The sequence below is a fragment of the Mustelus asterias genome, chromosome 14 (assembly GCF_964213995.1).
Source record: "Mustelus asterias chromosome 14, sMusAst1.hap1.1, whole genome shotgun sequence".
Lineage (NCBI taxonomy): Eukaryota > Metazoa > Chordata > Chondrichthyes > Carcharhiniformes > Triakidae > Mustelus > Mustelus asterias.
The window spans coordinates 85679949-85694072 of record NC_135814.1 but is presented as its reverse complement, the minus strand read 5'-3'; the positions used below and the strand labels follow the sequence as shown (position 1 = coordinate 85694072).

Sequence of the window (14124 nt, the reverse complement as noted above, 5' to 3'; positions counted from 1 at the left end):
CGCTGTTTTTGGCGCCTCGGGTGAGTGAGAAACTCCCGAATCCGACCCACTGGATCCTCAGTGATCACTCAGCACAGCGAGGGCCGCTTCCGCGATCCACTCCCAGCCCGGGATGCACCCGCTTGTCCCGCACCGAGTGATCCATTCCCGGGTGTTTACCCCGCGATCCGCATCCCTCACACCCCGGATCCACCCCCTTCCCCCAGGGATCTCCCCCCCGACCCAAAGATCTCCCCTCATCCTCTCCCACCCAGGGACCCTCCCATGGGATCTCCTCCCTCGCATCCAGGGTTCCATTGCCCCCCCCCCCTCCTCTGGGATCCACTCCCCCCCCCCCCCCCCCGGATCCACTCCCCCCTCCCCCCCCCCCGGATCCACTCCCCCCTGGGATCCACTCCCCTCCTCTGGGATCCACTCCCCTCCCCTCCCCCTCCGGGATCCCCCCCGCTGTGGGATCCCCCCCTGGGATCCAGCCCCCCCTCTGGGATCCACCCCCCGCCTCTGGGATCCACCCCCCCCCCGCCTCTGGGATCCACCCCCCCACCCCCCCCCCCCGCCTCTGGGATCCCCCCCTCTGGGATCCACCTCCCCCCCTGGGATCCACCTCCCCCTCTGGGATCCCCCCCCCCCCCCCCTCTGGGATCCCCCCCCCCCCCTCTGGGATCCCCCCCCCCCCTCTGGGATCCCCCCCCCCCCTCTGGGATCCACCCCCCCTCCCCTCTGGGATCCACCCCCCCCCTCTGGGATTCACCCCCCCCCCTCTGGGATCCACTCCCCCCCTCTGGGATCCACCCCCCCTCTGGGATCCACTCCCCCTTCCCCCATCCACCAGTTCACTCCGGGGTCACCCATTCACTCCCTACCTGCATCTCAGCACCCCTTCCCCAGGTAACACTGACATTTATCAAAACAGTTTTTCAGCTAAAGAGAATATATAAAAATGACCCGTTTATTATTGAGTTAAATCTACCTATTTCCACGTGTTCGACATTTATCAGAAGTTAAATACTACAGATGTGGAAACCTGTCAGCAGGATCGCAAATTAACGTTTAATCACTGTGCAACTTCTTGATTCACTTTGCAAACACAGATTTAATGTTGTGACAAGAGATTGGGATGTGTGAAAGAAATCTTTTACATTGTGAATGGTAATAACCTCATACTCACTGGTCGGGATTCTCCCAAAAAAAATTCTAAGTGCCGAATTTGCTTAAACACTGGAGTAAATCCTACTTTTTTTTAGCGGGATTTTCAAAATGAATTTCCCACAGAGTGTCAACCTTGATTTTGATGCTCAAACCTTGGAGTGGGATTTGAACCCAGAATCATGTGATTCAGGGGCAGAGTGTTACCAACTGAACCATAGTTGATGATGGGTCAAATGGCAGCTCCTCTATTGTTATGATTCTCCTGACAGATGAAACAGTCTTCTGGCACATATCCTGTTAAACCATCCCAGAATTTTATATGTTTCTATGAAATCTGTGCAATCACCTCTCATTCTTCTAAACTCCAGGGAGTATAGGCCTATTCAACTCAATCTAAAGCTTAGTTCAAAGTTTATTTATTAGTGTCACAAGTAGGCTTACATTAACACTGCAATGAAGTTACTGTGAAAATTCCCCAGTCGCCACACTCTGGCTCCTGTCCAGGTACACTGATGGAGAATTTAGCATGGCCAATGCACAAACTGTTCTCATTGGAGAGCTCTCTCATTCCAGGGGTCAGTGTAGTGAACCTTAGATGCAATCTCCTTAAGGCAGTTATATCCTTCCTGGGGTAAGGAGGCCAAAACTGTACACAGTACCCAAGTGTAATTTCACCTGAGTCCTACATAATTGAAACAAGAACTTCTTTACTCTTACGCCCCAATCTCGTTGCAATAAAGACTAATATACCATTTCCCTTCCTAATTGCTTGATATACATGTGTGTTAATTTTCTCTGAAACAAATTTGGGTACATTACAATCAAATCCCTCATCTCTCTGTCCTGATGACCAGTCATCAACCTAAAACGTTGGGCAGAATTTACCCATATTTTTTCAAAGTTTCAGGCTCTGACTGAAAGTCAGCGTGTAGCTCTCCAGCTGCACAGACTAGTTTTCGCCCCAGATCTTGAGCCTCCCTGAGTAAAATAAATTAGTGGACAGGGTTTATGCCATCACTCTAGCGGGTGGGGCCTGATAGAGCTGGCAAGACCAGCTCCACAGAGATCGGAGTGCCATCTTTAAAGGGCACCACGATCAGAATTGAAGTTCAACTACCTGCCACCCCCTCCCCGACCACAGAGGTATCAGGGCTCTCCCCCACCCTCACTGCACAATCATTGGGGGCTCTCTCTTGCCCCCCTACCCCCAGCATCGTAGAAGTATTGCTGATGTTTACCCCCTCACTGCCCACTTCCCCACTCCTGTTCCTGCAAGTTACCCTCTCATTGGCCTTGGCGCTCTCCCCCACACTGCAGATAATGGACAGCCCCTCCCCATGTGACTCGCCTGTGGCATTGCTTGGCACAGATTGGCACTGTCATGTTGGCACTTTGTGTTTCCCAATTCTCTCTGGATTTTCCACCTGCAACGGCATTCCTGTGGACCGCTAACGCAACCTCAAAATTGCCCTCGTTAGCTTTGTTTCTCTCCATAGATGCTGCCTGACCTGCTGAGCTTTTCCAACATTTTATTTTGTTTTTAATTTGTCATCCAAGTCATTGATATGAATTGTAAATGGCTGAGACCCAAGCACTGATCTGTGTTGGACTTGACTTATTACACCCTGAAATCCCAAAAATGAGTAACTTATTCCTATTCTATTTTTCTGTTTGTTAACCGATCCTCGGTCTCTGTTAACATATTATCCTCATCCCCCTGAGCCCTAAGGCGTTCTCCCCCTTTCTTTCCTTGTTGATCTCCAATTGCCCCAACATGTTGAAAATAAACTCCCTTTGTTACCTCCAAATCCTTTTGCACCTTAACCATATGTGTATAATCTCCTGTAGCTTTAGATCCTTCAGTGCTGAGTTGCTGTGCACCATCCATTCTCTCTTTGCTCTGACTTGCTGCCAGAGTATTCAGCTGTCTTGGCCCTAGTCTCTGGAACTCACTTGCAAGTTACTGTTGAGAGTGTAGACCTTTTGTTTTTTATGACCACTTTGTTGAAGTCTATCGTTATGTTACCATATAATTGTCATTTAAACTACTATTATGATGACCTTCTCTTCCATTGTAGCTTTTTCAGTGTAATGAATGCTGCAGGCAAATTATAATGATAAGACATTCCACGTAAACCCTTTCATGTTACTGCAATATTTGTGTTGGGAGAGGAAATAAATATTTCAACAATTAAAATAAAGCCCGAGGGGGATAAATTAATTTCAAGTCAGCCAATTGTAAATTAATTATATTCATTTGTATGCAGGTGGTGGGTAAGAACTGGAGATTCACTTACATTCCTATAAAAAAGAACTGACTGAAACTGTGGTTATGGGGTGAGGGGGTGCATGCTTGTAATGTGTATCTCTGAACATAATTGCTAAGAAAAGAGTAAAGATTGAACAAAGAACAAAGAAAATTACAGCATAGGAACAGGCCCTTCAGCCTTCCAAGCCTGCACCGACCATGCTGCCTGACTTAACTAAAACCCCCTACCCTTACGCAGACCATAGCCCTCTATTCCCATCCTCTTCATGTATTTGTCCAGACGCCCCTTAAAAGTCACTAGCGTATCCGCTTCCACTACCTCCCCCGGCAACAAGTTCCAGGCACCCAGTACCCTCTGTGTAAAAAATCTGCCTCGTACATTTCCTTTAAACCTTGCCCCTCGCACCTTAAACCTGTGCCCCCTAGCAATTGACTCTTCCACTCTGGGAAAAACATCTGACTATCCATTCTGTCCATGCCTCTCTTAATCTTGTAGGCTTCTATCAGATCACCCCTCAACCTCCTTCGTTCCAGTGAGAACAAACCAAGTTTCTCCAACCTCTCCTCATAGCTAATGCCCTCCATACCAGGCAACATCCTGGTAAATATTTTCTGTACCCTCTCCAAAGCCTCCACATCCTTCTGGTAGTGTGGTGACCAGAATTGAACACTATATTCCAAGTGCGGCCTAACTAAGGTTCTATAAAGCTGCAACATGACTTGCCAATTTTTAAACTCAGTGCCCCAGCTGATGAAGGCAAGCATGCTGTATGCCTTCTCCACCTGCGCTGCCACTTTCAGTGACCTGTGTACCTGTACACCCAGATCCCTTTACCTATCAATATTCTTAAGGGTTCTGCCATTTACTGTATATTTCCTATCCGTATTAGACCTTCCAAAATGCATTACCTCTCATTTGTCTGGATTAAACTCCATCTGCCATCTCTCCGCCAAGTCTCCAAATGTTCTGTATCCTGCTGTATCCTCTGATAGTCCTCATCGCCATCTGCAAATCCACCAACCTTTGTGTCATCCACACACTTACTAATCAAACCAGTTACATTTTCCTCCAAATCATTTATATATATTACAAACAGCAAAGGTCCCAGCACTGATCCCTGAGGAATGCCACTTGTCACAGCCCTCCATTCAGAAATGCACCCTTCCACTGCAACCCTTTGTCTTCTTTAACTGATGTGGAGATGCCGGCGTTGGACTGCGGTAAACACAGTAACAGTTTTAACAACACCAGGTTAAAGTCCAACAGGTTTATTTGGTAGCAAATACCATTAGCTTTCGGAGCGCTGCTCCTTCGTCAGATGGAGTGGATATCTGCTCCCAAACGAGGCACACAGAGACACAAAATCAATTTACAGAATACTGATTAGAATGCGAATCTTTACAGCTAATCAAGTCTTAAAGCTAATCAAGTCTTAAAGTCTCGCTGGCTGTAGGAGAAGGGAAGGAGCAGGGCTCCGAAAGCTAATGGCATTTGCTACCAAATAAACCTGTTGGACTTTAACCTGGTGTTGTTAAAACTGTTACTGTTCTTTAACTGAGCCAGTTTTGTATCCACTTTGCCAGCTCACCTCTGATCCCGTGTGACTTCACCTTCTGCACCAGTCTGCCATGAGGGACCTTATCAAAAGCCTTACTGAAGTCCATGTAGGCAACATCCACTGCCCTACCCTCATCAATCATCTTCGTCACTTCCTCGAAAAACTCGATCAAGTTCGTGAGACATGACCTCCCCTTCACAAAACCATGTTGCCTCTCACTAATCCGCTTATTTCCAAGTGGGAATAAATCCTGTCTCGAAGAATCCTCTCCAATAATTTCCCTACCACTTATGTAAAGCTCATTGGCCTGTAATTACCTGGATTATCCTTGCTACCCTTCTTAAACAAAGGAACAACATTGGCTATTCTCCAATCCTCTGGGACCTCCCTTGTAGCCAGTGAGGATACAAAGATTTCTCTCAAGGCCCCAGCAATTTCCTCCCTTGCCTCCCTCAGTATTCTGGGGTATATCCCATCAGGCCCTGGGGACTTATCTACCTTAATGTTTCTCAAGAACTCCAATACCTCCTCTTTTCTGATCTCAACATGACTCAAACTATCTACACACCCTTTCCCAGACTCATCATCCACCAAGTCCTTCTCTTTGGTGAATACTGACGCAAAGTACTCATTTAATACCTTGCCCATTTGCTCTGGCTCCACGCATAGATTCCCTCTCTTGTCCTTGAGTGGGCCAACTCTCACCCTGGCTACCCTCTTGCTCTTTATACATGTATAAAAGATGTGCGGGTTAGGTTGATTGGCCAGGTTAAAAATTGCCCCTGAGATGCGTAGGTTAGAGGGATTAGCGGGTAAATATGTGGGGGTAGGGCCTGGGTGGGATTGTGGTCGGTGCAGACTCGATGGGCCGAATGGCCTCCTTCTGCACTGTAGGGTTTCTATGATTTCTATGAAAAAGCCTTGGGATTTTCCTTAATCCTGCTGGTCAATGCTTTTTCGTGACCCCTTTTAGCCCTCATTCCTTGCTGAAGTTTCTTTCTACTTTCCTTGTATTCCACACTTGCTTCGTGTGTTCCCAGCCCCCTAGCTTTGACAAATGCATCCTTTTTCTTTTTGACTCGGCTCACAATACCTCTCGTTATCCAAGGTTCCCAAAAATTGTCATACTTATCCTTCATCCTTACAGTAATGTGCCGGTCCTGAATCCCTATCAACTTACACTTGAAAGCCTCCCACATGCCAGATGTTGATTTGCCCTCAAACATCTGCCCGCAATCTACATTCTTCAGTTCCTGCCGGCTCCAGTTCTATCCTTTATAGCTTTCTAGATTATAACAAGCAGGCAAGAATGGTTGCCTAAAGGTAAAGGTTAGAAACTAAAAGATTTTCTTTTGGACAGTAAACTAAAATTTAGGGCAGCATGGTGGCACTGTGGTTAGCACTGCTGCCTCGCAGTGCCAGGTACCCGGGTTCAATTCCAGCTTCGGGGACTGTCTATGTGGAGTTTGCACGTTCTCCCTGTGTCTGCATGGGTTTCTTCCGAGTGTTTCAGTTTCCTCTCACAATCCAAAGATGTACAGGTTAGGTTGGCTGGCCATGCTAAATTGGCCTTTAGGGCCTTATTTTATCATTTTGATTCTAAGTGCTGGGCGGACTTGAAACTGGGAGTGTTTCAGATCCGATTTTTAGACCAGTTCTCAGGCGCCGCCATATGAAAAAATATCAGCAATTCCGAATCGTGCTACAGGAGCCTGTGGGCGGGGCCCAACGCGCCCGAAATCCTGCAGCTTCGATCAGTGCCCTCAACTGCACATGCGCAGAAAAAAAAGATAGAATGCGGCTCCCCTGCCACATCGCTCCCGGGCCGGATAATGCCTCCCCCTGGCCCACATACATTGCCCAACCCCCCCAACATTACTGACCCCCTTACCCCCCCACCCCCTCTGCCACCCAGACCGATTGCAGGCCCCTCCCCCCCTCCCCTCCACCCATCTCAGGCAGAGTGGCAGAAACCCCCCCCCCTTCCCCCTCACTGATCTCAGGCAGAGTGGCAGTGGATCGCCCCATTCCCCCCCCACTGATCTCAGGCAGAGTGGCAGCGGACCCAACCTTCCCACTCCGCACCGCTCTCAAGAAGAGAGGTGTCGGACGCTGGGCACTTACCTCCTCACTAACTGAAGCGTCCGAATCGGACTTTTGTAGAGCATGTCTATTTCACACTGATTCTGGATGGGTGAACGCAATGGTAAAGGGGGAAGTGCCGGTAAGATTGGGCGTGCAGCCCATCAAGTCAATTTAAATGTATGCAAATGCATTTAAATGGCCGTTGTGCCTGTTTCAGGCCCGGTCCCAATCGCGGCCATTTTCGGGCCTTGGTAAAGGGGGGAGCCGGCGCGGAGGCGGGTGCAGATTGCGCTACATCCCTCACGCCCGACTTTATCAAGTTTACGCGCCCGAAAACGGGCGAAACTTGATGATGATAAAATCGGGCTCTTAGTGTCCCAAGGTTAGATGTATTAGCCGTGGTAATTGTGGGGTTACAGGAATAGAGTGGGGAAAGAGAGCCGAGGTAAGATACCTGTCAAAGAGTTGGTGCAGACTCGATGGCCCAAATGGGCTCTTCTGCACTGTAGGGATTCTATGATTCTATGAAAATCCTAGTGACTGTTGTGGAAAATGGCAAAAATACCAAATGTAAATTGCTGGCATAATGATTACCCTCTGATGATGTCGGTGTCTGAACCATACGACCAGCAGAAGAGTGAAGTGGGTAGGTGGACATGGGTTAAAGAAACAAGTAATTGCCTCAGCGTTGTCGCTTCTCATAAGAAGTAAAATCAGAGATAAAGTATTTTATGAGATGAGTGCGTACCATTGAATAATGACGAAGATTTGAACCAACTTTAAGAGATTTTGGATGACATCTACAAGAAAGAAGATTGTTAAACACCTATCAGGCATGGTCAGAATTTGATAGATTTCAGAAAATGCATAGACTTCCTCAAATTGTATAAAAGATGGACAAAATTCAATTTAAATTAACGCTTTTTCAAATGGGCAGACATCTGGTTCTAATTGGTGTTTGGTTCTCAGAGAAGGAAACCCTATTCAATCAGATGCCAGTTGCCTTAAAATAATTTCTGGGGCAACAGTCCTATCCTTCAATCTTCATGGAACAAATGAGCCATTCTGCAGTGACACAAATAATCGAAGACTCAATGAATACCAGATTCCAAAATGGTCCAGATACTAGCTGCAGCTGTCAATACAATCTTCGATTGAAGACAGACAGAATGGGGATGAAAGCATGTTTGGCAGATTTCACTGTTACATCAGAAGAAAGAATTGGAGTAAAAATAATGGTAGAATGAATCATGGAACAATTAATAGATGGTTCAGGTGTGATTTGTAGTGATAATGTAGTGAATTGCATGCCAAAACAAAGCCAGGCAGTGTGCCTTAATGACTACCACCCGGTGGCTCTGACATCCAGCATCACGAAGTACTTCGAAAATTTAGTCATGGCACACATTAACTCCAGTCTCCCAGATTGCCTGGATCCACTATTCATCTATTGCCCCAAAAGGTCCACAGCAGACACCATTTCCCTGGTCCTACAGTCAACCTTGGAACACCTGGGTTATAAGGACACTTTGTCAGACTCCTTTTTATTGACTACAGCTCCGAACAAAACTCATCTCCAAACGCTGTGGCCTAGGGCATAACTCCTCCCTCTCCTCCCACAGACCACAATCAGTAAAGCTCCGTAATGAGGCTGCATAGGGCATGGTGGTTAGCACTCTTGCCTCACTGCGCCAAGGACCCAGGTTCAATTCTGGCCATGGGTCACTGTCCATGTGGAGTTTGCACGTTCGCCCCATGTCTGCGTGGGTTTCTTCTGGGTGCTCCGGGTTCCTCCAACACTCCAAAGATGTGTGGGCCAGGTTGATTGGCAATGCTAAAGTGCCCTTTAGTGTCAGGGGGACTAGTAGGGTAAATCATTGGGGTTACAGGGATAAGACCTGGGTGGGATTGTGGTCGGTGCAGGCTCAATGGGCCAAATAACCTGATTCTGCACTGTAAGGATTCTATGACGCCTCCTCCATGATTATCCTCAACATTGGTGCCCCGCAATGTTGGTCCTCAGCCCCGTACTATACTGCTTCTACAGCTATGACTGTGTGGCCAAATTCCGCTCCAACTCCATTTTCAAGTTTGCTGATGACACCATGTAGTGGGTCGGATCGCAAACAATGTTGAGATGGAGTACAGGAAAGAGAGAGAATCTGGTGAAGTGGTGCGATGACAATAATCTCTCCCTCAATGTCAGTAAAACGAAGGAAATAGTCACCAACTTCAGAAACGTAGTGGATCTCTACATCAAAGGAGATGAAGTGGAGATGATCGAGAGCTTCAAGTTTCTATGTGTTCAGATCATCAACAACCTGTCATGACCCCTCCATGCCGACGCTATAGTTAAGAAAGCCCACCAACACCTCTACTTCCTCATGAGGCTAAGGAAATTTGGCATGTCTGCTATGACTCTCACCAACCTTTACAGATGTACCAGAGAAAGCATTCTTTCTGGTTGTATCACAGCCTGGTATGGATCCTGCTCTGTCCAAGACCGCAAGAAACTACAAAGGGTTGTGAACGTAGCCCAGCCCATGACGCAAACCAGCCTCCCATCCATTGACTCCATTAACACTTCCCACTGCCTCGGAAAAGCAGCCAGCATAATCAAAGACCCCCCCACCTAGACAACTACCTACAAGAAATATTTTTATTCCACATTTCATCGACCTGGCGACAAGATTTAATCTTCCTGTCACCATATTTAAAAAAGGACATTAATTAATGACAAAATCGTGGAGAAGCAGTTAGGGAGCAAACTTGAGACACCAGCGAAGATTCTGACTGATAAAGAAAGAAAGTTTAGTGACATATAAAAATATGAACATCATGATCATCAATATCGCAGCTCGAAGTCCTTTCAGCAGTGGACTCTATTCTGTATAAAATGTTTGCTGATAAACCAGACTGCAAGTTGACAACATGACTGAGTCATATAAAGAATTTAGGCTGGATGATTGCGGCGTATAGTCCCTATCAATTAGTCTGTGGGCAAAATCCCAATTGCCATCTGTGCTGTGAGTTAGTTGCCCTGAGCAAGAAGGTAGTACCGGTAGTTCTGCTTTTTACTGTACATTTGACTGCTTCACATGGAGGGAAACGGCCTTTTATCACTGCCGAGATCTCAGAGAAAATTTAGAGAGCACTGAGACATCGTATAAGACCATCTGAGACAGAATTTAATTTGGGTTATTAAGTGTATTCTAAAATAGGGGGTCAAGGGGAATGGAAATGACCTGGAATTCATTACAAAATTGTGGACCTGAGAGACAGGTAGAAATAAATAAGCACCTTGTACCTGAAATGATTATGTGTCTTGTGTTGAGGGCCCTGAGGAACAGATTGAGCTGGATTAGGGACTGGATAGTGGTAATATGACTGATCGTGACACACATGACAGAGCAATCATATCTACAATCCAACTGTTCAAATTGAGTACAAGGGTGATGTATATTCCAGAGGAGTATAATGAATAGAGGGGTACGACAATTGTGAGATATCGCAGCAAAAACTATTGGAAAGTTTAAATATTTGTTGAATGATCAATATGATGGCCAAGATGTGAGGTCCTTGGATTGGCAGAATGAAGGGAAAGAGTGGAGAGTAAGAAATTGTGCAATTATATCAGTGGGTCTGGAATTAACTCTTGCATCAGTAAATAAATGAAGAGCCTCCAGTGGTGCAATAGGTAATAGTCCTGGTTGACGGAAAAGTGAAAGGAGAATCCTTATTTTGAATAGATTGGACACTGAAATAAGTGTCACAGATCAGTCCAGATTTTATTTATTAGTGTCGCAAATAGGCTTACATTAACTCTGCAATGAATTTACTGTGAAAATCCCCTAGTTGCCACATTCTGGCACCTGTTCGGGTACACTGAGGGAGAATTTAGCATGGCACCTAACCAGCACATCTTTCAGATTGTGGGGGGAAACCAGAGCACCCGGCGAAAACCCACGCAGACATGGAGAGAATGGGCAAACTCCGCAGACAGTCACCCAAGCCGGGAATCGAACCCGGGTCTCTGGCACTGGGAGGCAACAGTGCTAACCACCGTGCCACCCATAGAAGCAGAACTAGAAGCAGAAGTCCTCATGATCATGAAGTTTTGGTGGCTGCTGATAAACTTGAAGATAAACTCAAGAGGAGGGAGAGGCAAAACAGTCTCCGTGTTAGATCGTTAGAGAGAATTTGGAGTTCATTCTGAGGGATCAGATAAGGGACAACCTGCATTGTCACATGGGCATTTTTGATGCAAATTCACCTTTGCTAATGTGACTTATAAGGCTAAAGCGAGGCTAGTGCTAGGGATTTTGAAGAGCAACTGGTTGCTACAGATGCTAAGTAGCTTCTCCCACAGCTGGAAAAGTAACGTTAAAACTCCTTCTAACTCATTTGGCCGCTTACGGGAATCTAGGTCAATTAACGTAAAAATTGCATTTCTATAGAGCAGCTCAGTTCAGAGACAAATGTTTCTGAAACTGCCCAAAAGAGGCAGCAAATGCAGAAGAAAAACTGTAAACTAAACAAGTTTGTCTATGGCCTGAATGATGCTTTCAGAGTACGGCATTGTTTTGGTGAGATCTTTTTTGCTGAAGAGAAGTTGCATTCAATGAAAAGCTGCGCCCGCGATGTTTTATTAGCATAATAAAGAAAATGTGCAGGCATCTCTGCATGATGCACGTTGACTTCCAATGGGGTTTTACTGCGGAATTTGGGAAATGCGTTATGAATAAGATGAGAGAAAAATTTAAAATTGGGAGCCCAGACTTGTGAGGTTTTTAAGTATGTTGGTTTAGATATCGAGCAAAGTCGTTCTGGAATAACTTTAAACCAATAATTCTGTTTGGAGAGTGTTACCTCCCCATCTGTGACAGAGCAATTGTGATGCTTGGCTGGCCTGTTGAACTGGTTGTGCATTTAAACTAGACCAGATAGAAACATAGAAACTAGAAACAGGAGTAGGCCATTCGGCCCTCTGAGCCTGCCCACCATTCATTTTGATCATGGTTGATCATCGAATTCAATATCCTGATCCCCCCTTCTTCCCATATCCCTTGATCTCTTTAGACCCAAGACCTTGCCTTTTAGTGCTTCCCAATAGTTTTCCACTGATTTATCCTCTAGCAGCGCTGTCCAGCCAAGTCCCTTCTCATCCCTTCTCCCCCAGTTCAAAACTTTTACTATAATAAGAGTAAAATACTGCGGATACCGGAATCTGAATCAAAAACAGAAAATGCTGAAAAATCTCAGCAGGCCTGACAGAATTATGGAGAGAGAATGGAGCTAATGTTTCAAATTTGGATAATCGGGGGGGGGGGGGGGGGGGGGGAGGGTGTTGTACAATTGACCAAGATGCCACAGACAAAAAGACAAAAGGAATGCACATTTACACATTCTGATCTCTTGATGGACAATATTAGCACCATTCTCAGCCTTAATCACCACCATTTATATTCCTTTTGTCTTTCCATCCATGACATCTTGGTCAATCACACAACCCCCCCTCACCCTTACAGTATAAATCTTGTCCTATTTTCTTTGTCTTCAGCTCCGACGAAGGGCCATCCAAATTCGAAAGGTTATCTCTGTCAGACCTGCTGAGACCCTCCAGCACTTCCTGTTTTATTTCAAAATGCTAGTTTCAATGTGATGTAGTTCAGTACTATGATGAAACATTCTAAAGTAAAGTATGCTTTAAGGACAAATGAAACATTAAGAAAGTTAAATGTGCATTTATCCAGATTTAAGTTCCCACCCTTAAGTGACCCAAAGGATATTTTTAGCGATGCTTCGCATGCTAAACTTCTTGAGGAGTACTCCAGTGCAGCTGGTTTCATAATATTGCTGATGGCTGAGAATGGGGAAGGAATATTGTCCTTTATTTAGCTTGGGCAGCTAAGAAAATAAAAAGGATTGTTAAAAAGTACTTTGGGTTCAGACATTTTGTGCTCTGGGTTCTCTTGGGAGCCATGATGTGCAGATGCCGTTGTTGGACTGGGGAACAGAACTCCCACTTACCTGATGAAGGAGCAGCGCTCCGAAAGCTTGTGGCTTGTGCTACCAAATAAACCTGTTGGACTTTAACCTGGTGTTGTGAGACTTCTCTTGAGAGACAGAGAATATGGGATCCTATTGTCAGATTTTTAAAGTGAGATTCTGTACAGTGGGCATACTGAAGATTGTGTACCCACTGAATGTTATGTGGATAATGGTTCCTTGTTGCATAATGTACACTCAGTGAAAAGTGTGAATCAGAAAAGGTTACGGATTGACCTTGCTGTCTTAAAGCAAATGCTAAAGAGAAAGGAAATCTCTGAAATTAAGTGGGTGGATATTGGATCATTTTAACAAAAATGCATATGTGAAGAAATGATTAGGGATTCTAAAGGAGGGGAATATTACAATGCAATGCCTTGTACAGAATATTTGATTTAGTTTGTTTTGAAATTTTGGATTGTATATTTAAACTCTAATTTCTATTTAAAGAGTGGGAAAGGATTCCATTAATTGTATTAAGTCATATGCAAATAGTGGGCAATAACTGGGGTTTCATTCCTTCCCCTACAAATGGGAACAGTCTGAAAGTTTGGATTAAGTGCGTAAAGATTGGCTCAATTTCTATCCTTCATAACTGTCAGACCGTACATGGGAATCCCTCACTCCTTCCAAAGGGGATGAGTGAGTTTATGTGAATGAGTAGCTGAAACACAAACACCAGATTTGACCTGGTGACTGTTGAGTTGGATAATCACCAACAGAGTGACAGCAGTGGTGCTATAATTTGTAGGGAAAGGAAAATTGGTCAGGATTCCAGCTCCAGAGAAATAGCCAGTGGCTCTTTCTGGAAGTACATGTGTGCATGTGGAGGTTGTATGAGGACAGCTGAGGCTCAGTGAAGAAGTCTCCCGGCACTGCACTCTGTCTCGACTTCTAAATTGATAATGGCCACATGGGACAAGATACTTAAGGGAAGCAGTGCCTTGAGCAAAGGGTCACCATTTCAGGAAAGATATTGGGGGGGGGGCAAAAACTGCTGAGCCAAATAAAGGA

The 14124-nt window shown here is 45.6% G+C and overlaps 1 protein-coding gene across 1 annotated transcript in view; it reads left to right on the top strand.

The window, feature by feature from the left end:
* Positions 1 to 4: 4 nt before the first annotated feature.
* Positions 5 to 14124, top strand: part of LOC144503414 (nmrA-like family domain-containing protein 1) — a gene marked incomplete at its 5' end in the record, with an annotated part of 119909 nt that continues 105789 nt past the window's right edge. The window contains one exon of the mRNA XM_078227722.1: positions 5 to 20. Coding sequence (XP_078083848.1) covers positions 5 to 20 — 16 coding nt within the window. The remainder of the gene's footprint in view (positions 21 to 14124) is intronic.